Source organism: Pan paniscus, chromosome 18, assembly GCF_029289425.2.
Source record: "Pan paniscus chromosome 18, NHGRI_mPanPan1-v2.0_pri, whole genome shotgun sequence".
In the NCBI taxonomy this organism is placed as follows: domain Eukaryota; kingdom Metazoa; phylum Chordata; class Mammalia; order Primates; family Hominidae; genus Pan; species Pan paniscus.
The window spans coordinates 4,916,657-4,930,420 of NC_073267.2; the positions used below are offsets into that span (position 1 = coordinate 4,916,657).

Consider the following 13,764-nt stretch of genomic DNA (forward strand, 5'->3'; position numbering starts at 1 on the left):
AAAGCAAACCTGGCCGAGTGGGATGGTGGCAGGGGGCAATGGCGGGGGGGTGGCAGGGCCCAAAGAAAGGAAGCCTTCCCTGGAACAGTGTCTGGAGTGTGCCATCAGATCAGGGCTTCGGGGAAGGGGAGAACCCAGCCAGGGGGCGACCAAGCTGAGATGCAGCCTCGACCCGGGACAAGCCCCCGACTCTAGGCCAGGGACCAGGGGCAGACGTGGGGGTGTGCGAGCCCCCATCACCAGGTGCTGACTGCAGCAGGCCCTGGGCCATGTGGGTGACACATGCTCTTGTTTCATGCCCGGCGACCTCGTCTATTGAAAAGGAGTGGCCACAGGGAGGGAAGACAACATGCTCACAGTAAGTGGAGACAGGACCCCAGCACCTGCTCCCCAGCCACGGGTGGGGCTGCCGGCCACGTGGGAGGGCTTAGGGCCACTGTGAGCTACAGAAGCAATACACCCTACTTCCATGGGGGTAGGGGGTGATACAGTTCACCCAGCCCCCTCACAGGCGTTCACACACTCATCCCCGCTCAATTCACACCCAGAAGCGTGGCACCCAAGACAGGTGTATCTCTGCATCTCCAAGACCAAAGCATGAGCTGTTCCTTCAGTGCAGGCTGCCAGTCCCTCTCGTTATCCCCCCACCTCCACCCTGAGCCAAGCATGGTACCAAGCACACAAAGTGCTGGGCAGCCCTCCGTGGACGCTGCCTGAGCACAGACAGGACCTTGGTGTTCGAGGCTGGCCTGGCTGCCAGCCCCTGCTCCTCTCACTGTGGCTGGCTTCCCCTCAGATACTCCACAAATGTCAGGGGAAGGGCATAGGTGGGACCACAGCGGAGGCCCCTGGGTGAGGATGAGGAGGGGACGGGGTGTGTGCACGAACCCTGGCCTCCTCTAGCTCTCATAAGGGCACACACTGTTCTGCCCAAGCCAAGATGGAAAATCTGTAAAACAGAAGAACTCGAGGGTGGTGGAGTGGATGCAGTTGCCAACCTCCCCATTAGCCGTGCCCACAGATGACACTCAAGACTTTCCATGCTCAGCCTAGATTTGCTCAGAGGCCCCAGCACCCCAGGGAGTTAGTGGGGGGCTCCAGCTTCCAGGACGCCTGGGGGTGCAGGGGACCTGCCACCTCTCAGAACAGCTGGGGGGCTGGCACACATCCTTGGCATCCACCAGCTTCATGGGGGCTGGCAGAGCAGGGGCCAGGGCTCGGGGGCAGAGGGGAGAGGACCCTAGCCTGGCCACCCATCTGGGAGTGATTTGAGAAATTCCAGTCCTCACTGGTCCTTCGAGGCTATTCTTAACTGTGGTAATTACAGGGTCAGCCTTGGCCAGTGGCACCGCGAGGTCTGGGCATCATTAACTCCTCCAGAGGCCACACTGGGGCCGGGCAGGAGATGCTTGCAGGGGATGGGGACCCTGTCACTGGGGGTGGAGCCTGGAAGGCAGGAAGTGGTGGGTGGAAGTGACTGGTGCCAGGTCCCTTCACACCAATGCCTCCGCTGGGGGCCCTGCAGGGAAGGGGCTGTCTGACCTAGAAAGGTCTAGAAGACAAGATGCCAGGCAGCTCTGGGCCCGGAATGGGGGACATGGGGCCAGATCCTAGACGTGGAGTCTGAAGGCCCGGGAACTCCGACTCCTCAAGGCGGGGCGGGTCCCACTGACTCCTCCCTGAATCTCCAATGCCCAGAGCAGGCAGGAGGCTGAGGGCAGCCCTGACTCTGCCTCTTACCCTCCATATGGCTTCAGGGAAGGTGCCGAATCTTGCTCACCTTTGCCTCCCTCATCTGTAAAATGGGCCTTGCTAGCTTCTCAGCCCCTCCCTGGATGTGACAGGGTGGGAAAGGGCGTCACTGTCACCCTGACCCCTACCCCTCCTCTGGGCGGCTCTCAGCCCGGGGAAGCCCTTGGCAGGAGCTCTCGCTGGTACTCAGGTGGGAGCTCTTCTGGGGACTCCCCGGAAGATCCCGCAGCCTTCCTTACCCCCAGACACATACCCTTGCTGCTCCCAGAGCCTGGACAGGTCACTGTTGCCTGTGACTCAGTTTCCTCAGTTATGCAATGGAAGAATGAATAAGCTTGCCAAGTACCACCCCTTTCCTGGCTCTGACGTTCTCGGATCCCCCTGCCTGTGAAGATTCCAGCAAGGCCCTTATGAGTCACGGTTGAAGCTTCAGAAGGCGGATGGAGTCCCTGTCTCTCCACCCCGGCCCTGCCTGGCTACATCTCTGAACACCCCCCCAGCCTCAGTCTCCCCAGCTGTGTTGTGTGTGGTCTGAACAGATGCGTCACTCATAAATGCTTGTCCTGGGCCTCCTGGTGTCTGGCTCCTGAGCCGCAGTGGGCCAAGGCCATCTCGGCACACAGCTGACTGTGCCTGGCCAGGACCCCACCAGGCACTGCCAAAAGCCCTCTCCACACACTTCTGGGGGCGGATGGAAGGATGAGGTGCACCTGGAGCCCCCCAGGCTGCCTGGGCACCAGCCCCACCTGGGGACATACCTCAGGATAGAACAGGACAGCCATGTGGCTGGTGTGGAGTAGGCCGCATAAACCTCAGTGGGCCGCATAAGCCAAGGCCCACCTCCACCTCCACCCCCACCCCCACCCTGCCAGGCTGTCCAACAATGCCCACGTCCACCCTCCTATCATAGCCTGGAGCCTCCCTGGGCCTCAGCCCTGCCAGAACATCCACAGAAAAATGAAGCGTATTCTTGCACTTCTGGATCACACCCTCTCCCTGAATACCAAGCATACCTGTGTCAACCCCCAGCCATGAAACCTCTGGTGACCAAGGGCCCACTCTACTACCAGGGGCCAGAGGGGCACCTAAGCACCTGCTGCTCATGACATCTGGAAGCTCCGGGGGTACAGGGCCAGGTGTCTGTTGCAAGGCCTTGCAGCCCAGATCAGGTACCCCAGAACACCCCGGAGATCAGCCCGCCTCACTGACAGGCCGGATCAGGTGCCCTCGCCTGCGGCGCCTTGGGTCATCAGCCCCCCAGCCCACCTGCGTGCCGCAGCTCCTACCCAAGCGAGGTGTCCAAGGTGAGGGAGGCCAGGGCGCTGGAGAAGAACCGCGTGTCCCACAGCTTCACTTCGCGCTCACGCATCTGCAGGGAGGGCGAGAGAGGGGCTCAGAGGGGCCTGTCCCTCAGCCCCACCCGGGGGGGCTCCCAGGGAAACCAGCGCCTGAGGGTGCAGCCTGACACGGGGCACCTGCTCCAGAGCAGGGCTTGGAGTGGGGGTGGGAGTCACCCCAGGGAAAGAGAATTTGGGTTTTCATGTTCTGCCCCTTTAAGAACCCTTAGGTGACAAAGGATGAGGGGCGGTTCCCTCTGTGTTCTCGGGTCCCTGTGGGGCCACTATGGCTCCTGGGGTCAGGCTGAGCTATTACAAATGGAATCTGCCAGTTTTCAGCAGCCATCAGTCCCCTGAGGCTCTGAGACCCGGCAGCACAGCCAGGCCGTATATGGACAGGCCTGGAACTGGCCCTCGGTCCCCCGCCTCCCACTGGTTTCGTCCCCGCCCAAAGGGCTGGACATGTCCCCACCTGGCCGTGCCCTGCTCCTCCAGGAGGAACCCCCTACCTGGTTGAATCCAGTAGACACAAGGTGCTCCCAGGTGCCCATCCATGCCAGCCGGCTATCCCTGCTGTTCTCATGGGCCTGCGTGCTCTGCAGGAGGCAAGAGGTGGACCTGAGCCCCCAGGGCCCCTGCTGGTGGGCGGGGCCCCCTGGAATGGGCCTGAACTGGGGAACTTCTGCTGCCCACCTGCCTGAAAGCCTCACAGAGGGTGGGAAGGGCTGGGTCCTTCTCCACGTCCCCACTGGGACCAAGGGTGTTCTCCGAAGCACCCCGGGGATCAGCCCCGCCTCCGCCCCAGTTGAGGGCAGCTCTGCACCCAGAGGCCAACCTGGCTGCTCCTCCCTAGTGTCCCTCCTCCCAAGGAGAGGGCTGCCTCACTCCCCAGCTCCAGGCCCCTTCCCTGCTGTGCCAGGGGCTAAAGGCACTGGCACTTTCTTGCCCCCAAGAGCTGTGTGATCCTGGGGATGTCACACTCTCTCAATGCCTCATTTCTCTCGCTTGTGTAAGGGGCTCACGGTGCGGTGCCACCCGCTTCCCAGGGCTGTCGCCATGTGGAAGGGCAGGGCTTGTGGCAAAGCACCGTGTAAATTGGGGGATTTCGAGGATCACTGTGGCTGCCCCAGGCAAGAGGCAGGGCCTGGGACCCACCTCTGGGCAACGTCCAGAGAGCGCCAAGTAGTGCCTCTCCTGGCCCTCCCGAGGTGCTGGAGCTGCCAGCAGGAAGGCTCCCGGCCCCTGGGAGGAGAGGGAAGCTCACATGGTGGGTGGGGCCCTGTCCTCCTGGGCCCTGGCAGTGGGGAGCTGAGGGGGCCAGAGGAAATGCAAACAGCTCCTCCCAGTCACCCTGGCCCCTGGAGCCTGAGACGAAGGACCCTGTTACCAAAAATAGCTCACCCCAAACCATGGCCAGCTTCCTCCGAGCTTCCCACGATCTCCTTGGGAATGAATGAGGGAGGGAAGCAGCCTGCGAGGAGCTGGCCTGGGGCCCCCTCCCCAGCCCGTGGAGGCTGACTCCAGCGTGGGAGACCATCGGAAATGGCTCCAGGTCCCGTCCTTCGAGGGGCTTTTCTCACTGTTCCCTTCCCACCAGGCTGTGGCCGGCACAGGAAGTTGGGGCTGGAGCCTGAGAACCAAGGCCCCACTGCCCTCTCTCCACGTAAGAGGGGATATCGGGTCAGGACAAGGGTCGAGCCATTGGTCAGCCCTGCCCTCAACACCCGGAGAGGGTCACAGTGTCATTCAGGCTCCTGCCCTCTCGTTGGTGTTTGTTGTGCAAATATCTGCGTGTGTGCAGCCCACCAGGTGGCTCTTAGCTTGTCCAAAAGTCACTCATTCATTCAAGGAACACACAAGGCCTCCCAGGGGCCAGAACTGTGCTAGGAGCTGGCAGTGGGGCCAGATGGTTCTCAGATAGAGGGCAGGTGCTGGGGGGAAGCAGTGCCCCTCACTCATCTGTTCTCTCGTCATATGGGTATTTGAGCCACACACTATTCCAGATGACATGGTGAATAAAATGGGGAAAGTCCCTGTGCCCGTGGAATAAACACATCAGGGAGGCAGATGTAGGCCAAAGAGAAATCAGTGTGTCATTCCCTGTGACTATGCATGCCATGGGGGAGCCGCACGGTGTTAGGGGAGGAAGCTCTGGAGGTGGACCCAGGAGAGCCCCAGCCTGGCCACCTCCCTTGGTGGGTCAGTCACTAGCTCTGTGCCTCAGTTTCCATGTCTGTAAAAAGCACTGTAACAGAATTTACTTTTTTTTTTTAACCTTTCCTATGGTGCTGAAGGACCTACTTTTGAAGACGGCCACAAGGAGTAAGAGGGAACACTTGTAGAAGGCTCAGGATTGTGTCTGACACGTGTCAAGTGTGCATGTCTCACAGGTGATAGCAGGGTACCGCCAGACTGTAAGTGAGGGAAGACCTAGCGTCATTCCTGCTAGGCTGGGAGGGTTGACAGGCGTGAGCCAGGTATGGGAACTGGCATCTGCAAAGAGTTGGAAACTGAAAGCAGAGAGACCCGCTCAGCCAGCAGGTGGGGACGAGGGAGGTGGAGGCTGGGCCAAGCCTGCAGGGTCCCCCAGGGGCTGCCACTGAGCACTTTTCACCTAGGGGCACAGGCTAAGGCTAGGGGTGGGACGCCCTTGGCCTGTATCTCCCACCTTCCTAATTCACATGTGGGAAGCCTAAAGGCACAGAGAGAGGAAGCCATGGTGCAAAGTGGCTCGGCCCCAGCTGTCTCCTCCACCTGCACAAGATGGACGTGAGGCTCAGAGTGGTGATGAGGCTTGCACAAAGTCGCAGCTAGGAGGCAGCAGGGAAGGGAGGAGGAGCCGCCCAGGACCACAGCTGCCCCAGAAACGCTCTGCTTTCCAGCAAACATCCTGGGCCAGCTCTTGCTCCCTGGAGCATTCAGCCCAGCCTTCGGAGGTCCAGGTAAGAGCTTTGTCCGTGCCCAGCCACTCCCCACTGTGGGTACACCCAGCTCAGTTTGCCCAGAGACCACAGGAAGCCCCCAGGTGAGGGAGGGGGTCAGTGGCCCACCCCTTACCCTGTAACTCCTCATCAATGGAGTGATCACCAGTATCAAAAATGAGAGGTGGGCTGGGCGCAATGGTACCTGCCGTAATCCCAACACTTTGGGAGGCTGAGGTGGGAGGACGGCTTGAGCCCAGGAGTTCCAGAGCAGCCTGGGCCACAAACTGAAAAATTCTCTCTTAAAAAAACAAACACTAGGCCGGCACAGTGGCTCACACCTGTAATCCTAGCATTTTGGGAGGCCGAGGCGGGTGGATCACCTGAGGTCAGGAGTTCAAGACCAGCCTGGCCAACATGGTGAAACCCCATCTCTACCAAAAATACAAAAATTAGCTGGGCATGGTGGCAGGTGCCTATAATCCCAGCTACTCGGGAGGCTGAGGCGGGAGAATTGCTTGAACCTGGGAGGTGGAGCTCGCAGTGAGCCGAGACTGTGCCCCTGTGCTCCAGCCTGGGTGACAGAGCAAGACTCTATCTCAAAAAACAAACAAACAAACAACCCAACTAACTTGACGTGGTGGTGCGTGCCTGTAGTCCCAGCTACCAGGGAGGCTGACGCAGGAGGATTGCTTGAGCCCAGGAGGTCAAAGCTACAGTGAGCCGTGTTGGCGCCGCTGCACTCCCGCCTGGGCGACAGAGCAAGACCCGTTTGCCAGCCTCAGCAAGCCTCAGAGAAGAGCCCTCTCCCCAGCTCCTCATTTTCCTGCATAGGGGGCAAGAACAGGGGCTGCAGCTGGGACCCAGGCATCCTGCTACCCTGCAGCCCCAAGAGGGCCCCCACCACCTAGCTCTGAGAATAGGAGGGGCTGTGGCAGGGCAGGAGCAGAGTCAGCCCCGCAGGGGGTGCAGGAGGGGAGGCGCATGCCCGCCCCTTCATCACCATGGCGACACTTCCTGTGCAGGGCAGGATGGTTCCAGGAGCAGCCCTGGCTCCTTGCTGGGGTGAGGGGACCTGCTTCAATAGTAAGACCCCCCACTTACCCCCTTCCCTCCTCTGAGGTTCACCACCCCCCACTGGCCTGTCTGATGCACTGAGATTCCTAGAGGGCTCAATCCGGGGCCCCCTCCCGCCCAGACAAGGGTTCTGAGGCCTCGACACTCATTTGGGGCTGCCACTTTCCCAGAACAGCCTGGGCTCCAGGGCCTCACCCAGCCCCAGCTGGGCCGGTTGTAAAGGGAAGGGGCGGCAGTGGGGGTCCTGGGGGTTCTGCAACCAGAGGGGCGAGCCTGCCTCTGTCACCCTGAGGTGGGACCATGAAGAAGCCACAGAACCATCCGACTCTCGGGGTCTGCACCTCCGAGGAAGTGGAATATGCCAAGTGCCTGGTGCATAACAAAGGGTCATACATGCAGTATAAGAACCAAGCATGGGTGTGAGGAGGAGCCTCCCCAGGGTCCCCTGCTCAAAGCTCACGCCTGAGGCAGGGCTCCAACAAGACAGTGGAGGGCGGACTCCCTGGCCCACTCTGGGCTCCGGGATAGCACCAGGGCTCAGGTGGGGTGGGACCCACAGAGGACAGAGGTTGGATGGAGGGCAGGCGGCCCCGCTCCCTGACCCCCAGCCACACCCCACTAGGCAGGAAGGAGGATTGCCAGAGAAGGAGCTCCCAGAAGGCCTCTCCCTCGAGCCGGCCCCTCGGCTCACACCGGCCCTGGCTGCCAGCAGCGGTTTTCCTAATAGAAGCCAGGTGTGGGCCAGATGCCCTGGGCGGAAGTGGGGGGCAGGGCCACACGGAGAGCGGCATTCCAGGCCTGCTGCCCCCGCACCAGGGCCCGAGCACAGGCCCCAGCCAGCAGCTGGAAGGGGTGGGAGCCACCCACGCTCTTCCCAGGTCTCCTCGCCCCAAAGCCCCGCAGGGGGGCTCCCTCCAGAACCAGATCCTCTCCCTCTCTCTTCGAGGAGCTGGGAGCCCCTTGGATAGCAGCCACTCTATCCCCACCTCGGCATCAGTCACCGCCCCCAGCCCTGCTGGAAGAGGAGGGGAGAGGAGGAGGAAGGCTGGAAAGAGGGGGCGGAGGAGGGGAGAATAGGAAGAATCACGTGGGCCCAGTGAGCTGGCTCAGAGCCATGCCCGGTAGGGGTAGGTCAGGGGCAGAAGCATAGGTGCCCCAGCAGTGCCCTGGGTTCTGGAGAGGAGAGTGCAACCTTAGAAAGTGAAGGGGGCCGGGGGAAGCCTCCGTGGCACCTTCAAGCTGAGCCTGGGCCCCGCTTTCTGGGCAAAGGCTTGGAGGTCAAAGAAAGCTACCTAGTGAGGATACCGTACACACCCACACTGTCTTGAGATGCAGACAGCCACCATCTACCAGGCCCAGGTCCCACATGATGAAGAGGTCAGCCAGCCTCACCAGCAAGTATGACCAGGGTGTGGCCAAAACCACCCTGCCTGGCTAGTTTCACTGCTTAAATGGGAGTCCTCTCGGTCTTCAGCTGGACAAAAGTGGAACTGACTGTACCGTTTGGACTAAAAAGTTGCAATCTTCCATGTGACTGGGTTTCTCTCCTGAGTCTTGTGTGTGTAGGGGGCTCTGGGGCTCCGGGCTACCACTAGTTTGGTTTGGGCTGGTGGTTTGCCCTTGACCCCGGGTGGGGAAAACGTCCTAGAAATGGGGAGGGGGTATCTATGATGGGCCTAGGTCTTTGCTGGGGAGCTCCTCTCCTGAGCTAACAGTAGGACCCTAAACTTCACCTTCCTCAGGGAATAAGCCTCCTCAGCTTCTAGAAAGTTCTTTTTAGAAATGTAAATCCATGGCCAGGCGCGGTAGCTCACGTCTGTAATCCCAGCACTTTGGCAGGCCGAGGAGGGTGGATCACAAGGTCAGGAGTTTGAGACCAGCCTGACCAACATGGTGAAACCCCGTCTCCACTAAAAATACAAAAAAATTAGCCAGGCGTGGTGGCGGGCACCTGTAGTTCCAGCTACACAGGAGGCTGAGGCAGTAAAATCACTTGAGCCTAGGAGGCGGAGTTTCCAGCTAGCCGAGATTGCGCCACTGCCCTCCAGCCTGGGTGAAAGAGCAAGACTCCATCTCCCCACCCAAAAAAAGAAATGTAAATCTACTCATCGCACTTCCTGCTTAAAACTCCCTAATGGCGGCCGGACACGGTGGCTCAGGCCTGTAATCCCAGCACTTTAGGAGGCCAAGGCGGGAGGATCACGAGGGCAGGAGATCGAGACCATCCTGGCTAACATGGTGAAACCTAGTCTCTACTAAAAATACAAAAACAAAAATAGCCGGGCGTGGTGGCGGTCGCCTGTAGTCCCAGCTACTCGGGAGGCTGAGGTGAGAGAATGGTGTGAACCCAGGAGGCGGAACTTGCAGTGAGCCGAGATCACAACGCTACACTCCAGCCTGGGCGACAGAGCGAGACTCCGTCTCAAAAAAAAAAAAAAAACAACTCTCTAATGGCTTCCCACAGCCCAGGTGACCATGGGCCCGTATCCCCCAGCGCCCCTTGCGCAGACCCCTCAGACAAGCCCGTCCTCCTTCAGGCCATCTATGTCTGCCCCCTTGGCATTACTCAGGCCTCTGCTCCCGGGCCAGTTACTCAGGGAAGCACTAAACCAGCCCAGCAAGAGAAGCCCCCAGCAACTACCTGCCTAGCACAGGCAATGTTTACGGAGCCAGACACAGGGCCCTGTCCCAGGGTTGTTGCTCCTGCCTACAAGGTCTCTGTAGGGCAAATGAACGGTGTCCCAGTGGCTGGATGCCTGCAGCATGAGCCAGGTCCCAGCTTCCCCGCTCGGAACTGAAATGGCCACGCACACTCCATGCACAGACACAAACCAGAACACGCTCAGTCCCTGGACCCTGTACGTTTTGACAGGTCCTACCCAGGGTCTTCCTGCAGAGCACAGGGGTTGTTTCTTTTTGGCTCCTCTGCAGCTGGTCTCTGCTGACCGTGCCAGGGTGAAGGTCTCAAAGGAAGGAAGTGGGAATCTCAGATCGCGGCCTGAAGCCACACGATGGCCTCCGTGGAGAGCCTGGGGGAAGCTTAGCTTCTGCCACCCGGTGATCAAAGCCAGGCCCTCCCAGGACCCACAACACACTTTACAAGAAGAGCTCCCAGCAGTGGTGGTCCACCTCCTGGGGACCCCTGGTGCTGCAGAACATGTCTGCCAGGACCCCAGGCCTGCCCCTACCTCCACCTGCTAGAACCACTGGGTCCTCAGCCTCAGTGGAGGCTTCAACCCACCCCAGCTTGCCCACACAACTCACCTGAGAGGCCCGCGGCTTTGTTCTGGGGTCAAAGATCCGCAGCTGCTTGTCCTGGAAAAGCAGAGAGGAGGAAACAACTTGCGATTAGGGCTGGAGGGTCCCTGGAAGCCAGCCTGCCCCCCTCACCTCCCAACCCCCAGCTCTGAGCAGCCCATCCCCAGCACGCAGGGCTGCCATCACACACCAGGGCATCCCTCCTCAGCCCTGTTCCTCCTCCTCAGCACAGCAGCAACCACCACCCAGTCCCCCAGGTTTCTGTGAGGAGCGTTCAGCTTCCTGAGACCTACTCAGTGAGGAGTGTTCAGCTTCCTGAGACCTGCTCCACGTCAGGCATCCCAGACACTCGACCCCTCCTACTCTTCCAACTACCCTATGAAGTGGTACTATCACCATGATCCCTCACAGACAGACAAACGGAGGTCCAGAACCAAACTCTAGGCTGTCAGCGCCCCACACATGCTCAGCCCTGTACTAGGCCCAGCCTGGAGAGGCTCATATGATGACCTCATTTCTGCACTTACAGAATTTAGCACTAACCAGGAAGACGAGCTTACACCTCCGAACCATCCATTCGGCAGTTATTGATTCAGATTATCCAAAGGGAGGGTGGAAACAGACAAAAAGCAGAAAAAAATGTACTGAAATAAAGCACTCATGCTTTGTATAGACTTTCTTTCTGTGGAACAATGTGTGTGTGTGTGCATGCACACGTGTGTGTGTGTGTGTGTGTGTGTGTGTGTACACAAACATTCATGCATAAAGAACCAGGGCACAATCTGTATCCACTACTACAGGCTGGGCCATAATAATTTTTTTTTTTTTTTTGAGACAGAGTTTTGCTCTGTCACCCACGCTGGAGTGCAATGGTGCAATCTTGGCTCACTGCAACCTCTGCCTCCCTGGTTCAAGCGATTCTCCTGCCTTAGCCTCCCGAGTAGCTGGGATTACAGGCGCCCACCACCACATCTGGCTAATTTTTGTATTTTTGGTAGAGATGGGGTTTCACCACGTTGGCAGGCCAGTCTCAAACTCCTGACCTCAGGTGATCCGCCCGCCTCGGCCTCCCAAAATGCTGGGATTACAGGCGTGAGCCACCATGTTTGGCCATAATAAATTAAGTGCAAAAAGGAAGTTGTAGAATAACATGGCATAGTGTGATTCTACTGTGGTAAAAATCAACAAAAATCTCCATTTGTGTGACCACGATCCTGTTTGTTTTTATTGATACCCAACTATCATACAGCCCATACATTTTACAAGTTTGCTGAGCAAGGAGAAAGGTCTGGACTAACACAGGCCTGTGTGCTAATGCTAGGTATCAAGGGTGGGGAAGATGGGGGCTGGTTAACTTTTCCTTTTTACGTCTTGGCACAGGTCTATTTTGTTTCATTCAGCACAGATTCCTGTTTTCATATTTTGAAAAACAGTAAACAACTGGAATTTGAAATGAAAAACACCACCAGCCAGGCATGGTGGCTCACGCCTGTAATCCCAGCACTTTGCGAGGCTGAGGTGGGTGGATCACCTGAGGTCAGGAGTTTGAGACTAGTCTGGTCAACATGGTGAAACCCCGTTTCTACCGAAAATAAAAAAATTAGCCGGGCATGGTGGCAGGCGCCTGTAATCCCAGCTACTCAGGGGGCGGAGGCAGGAGAATCGCTTGAACCTGGGAGACAGGGGTTGCAGTGAGCTGAGATTGCACCACTGCACTCCAGCCTGGGCAACAGAGTGAGACTCCATTTCAAAAAAAAAAAAAAGAAAGAAAGAAAAACAACATCATTTGCACCAGTACAGATAAAAAAAACTTGAAATACTCATGCTCCTCAACATACAATGGAGTTACATCCCAATAAACCCGTCTTAAATTGAAAATATAGTAAGTATGGCCAGGAGAGGTGGTTCATACTGGTAATCCCAGCACTCTGGGAGGCTGAAGCGGCAGATCACTTGAGGTCAGGAGTTCGAGACCAGTCTGGCCAATAAGGTGAAACCTCGTCTCTACCAAAAATACAAAAATTAACCGGGCATGGTGGCACGCACCTGTAATCCCAGCTACTCGGGAGGCTGAGTCAGGAGAATCACTTGAACCTGGGAGACGGAGGTTGCAATGAGCTTGCAGTGAACCGAGATCGTGCCACTACACTCCAGCCTGGGAAACAGACTGAGACTCCGTCTAAAAAAAAAACAAAAAAGCTGCCATAGGCCAGGCACAGTGGGTCCTGCCTGTAATCCCAACACTTTGGGAGGCCAAAGTGGAAGAATCACTTGAGCCCAGGAATTTGAGACCAGCCTGAGCAATACGGCAAAGTCCATCAATGGACATTTCTCTCTTTTTGTATTTGTTTTTGTTTTTGAGATGGAGTTTCATTCTTGTCACCCAGGCTGGAGTGCAGTGGTGCGATCTCGGCTCACTGCAACCTCTGCCTCCCAGGTTCAAGCGATTCTCCTGCCTCAGCCTCCCGAGTAGCTGGGATTACAGGTGCACGCCACCACGCCAGGCTAATTTTTTGTATTTTTACTAGAGTCGGGGTTTTGCCATGTTGGACAGGCTGGTGTCGAACTCCTGACCTCAGGTAATCTGCCTGCCTTGGCCTCCCAAAGTGCTGGGATTACAGGTGTGAGCCACCAGGCCTGGTTTGAATATACATTTTAAAAATATATATATAGAAATGGCCAAAAAGCGTATGAAAATATGTTCAATATCACTAACCATTAGAGAAACACAAATCCAAACCACAGTAAGATATCCCCTGACACCCATTAGGATGCCTATTACATTTTTAAAAATAGCAAGTATCAGGCCGGGCGCGGTGGCTCACGCCTGTAATCCCAGCACTTTGCGAAGCCAAGGCTGGGGGGAATCACTTGCGGTAAGGAGCTCGAGACGAGCCTGGCCAACATGGTGAAACCCTGTCTCTACTAAAAATACAAAAATTAGCCGGGCGTAGTGGCGTGCACCTGTAATACCAGCTACTCGGGAGGCTGAGGCAGGAGAATTGCTTGAACTCAGGAGGTGGAGGTTGCAGTGAACCAAGATCATGCCATTGCACTCCAGCCTGGGCAACAGAGCAAGACTCTATCTCAAAAAAAAAAAAAAAAATTGCAAGGCTGGGCGTGGTGGCTCACACCTGTAATCCCAGCACTTTGGGAGGCCAAGGCGGGCGGATCACAAGGTCAGGAGTTCAAGACCAGTGTGGCCAACATAGTGAAACTCCGTCTCTACTAAAAATACAAAAATTAGCTGGGTTTGGTGGTGTGAGACTGTGTTCCCAGCTACTGGGGAGGCTGAGGCAGGAGAATCGCATGAACCCAGGAGGCGGGGGTTGCAGTGAGCTGAGATGGCGCCATTGCACTCCAGCCCGGGTGACAGTGCGAGACTCCGTCTCAAAAAAAAAAAAAAAAAAACCAACTGT

The 13,764-nt window shown here is 57.4% G+C and overlaps 1 protein-coding gene across 3 annotated transcripts in view; it reads right to left on the reverse strand.

The window, feature by feature from the left end:
* Positions 1 to 13,764, reverse strand: part of CORO7 (coronin 7) — a 70,279-nt gene that overhangs the window by 30,474 nt on the left and 26,041 nt on the right. For all 3 annotated transcript variants that reach the window (XM_055099269.1, XM_034939701.2, XM_034939702.3), the window contains 3 exons: positions 10,352 to 10,402; positions 3,599 to 3,685; positions 3,039 to 3,121 (listed from right to left, as the gene is read on the reverse strand). In XM_055099269.1, the coding sequence (XP_054955244.1) occupies positions 3,039 to 3,121; positions 3,599 to 3,685; positions 10,352 to 10,402 (221 nt within the window). The remainder of the gene's footprint in view (positions 1 to 3,038; positions 3,122 to 3,598; positions 3,686 to 10,351; positions 10,403 to 13,764) is intronic.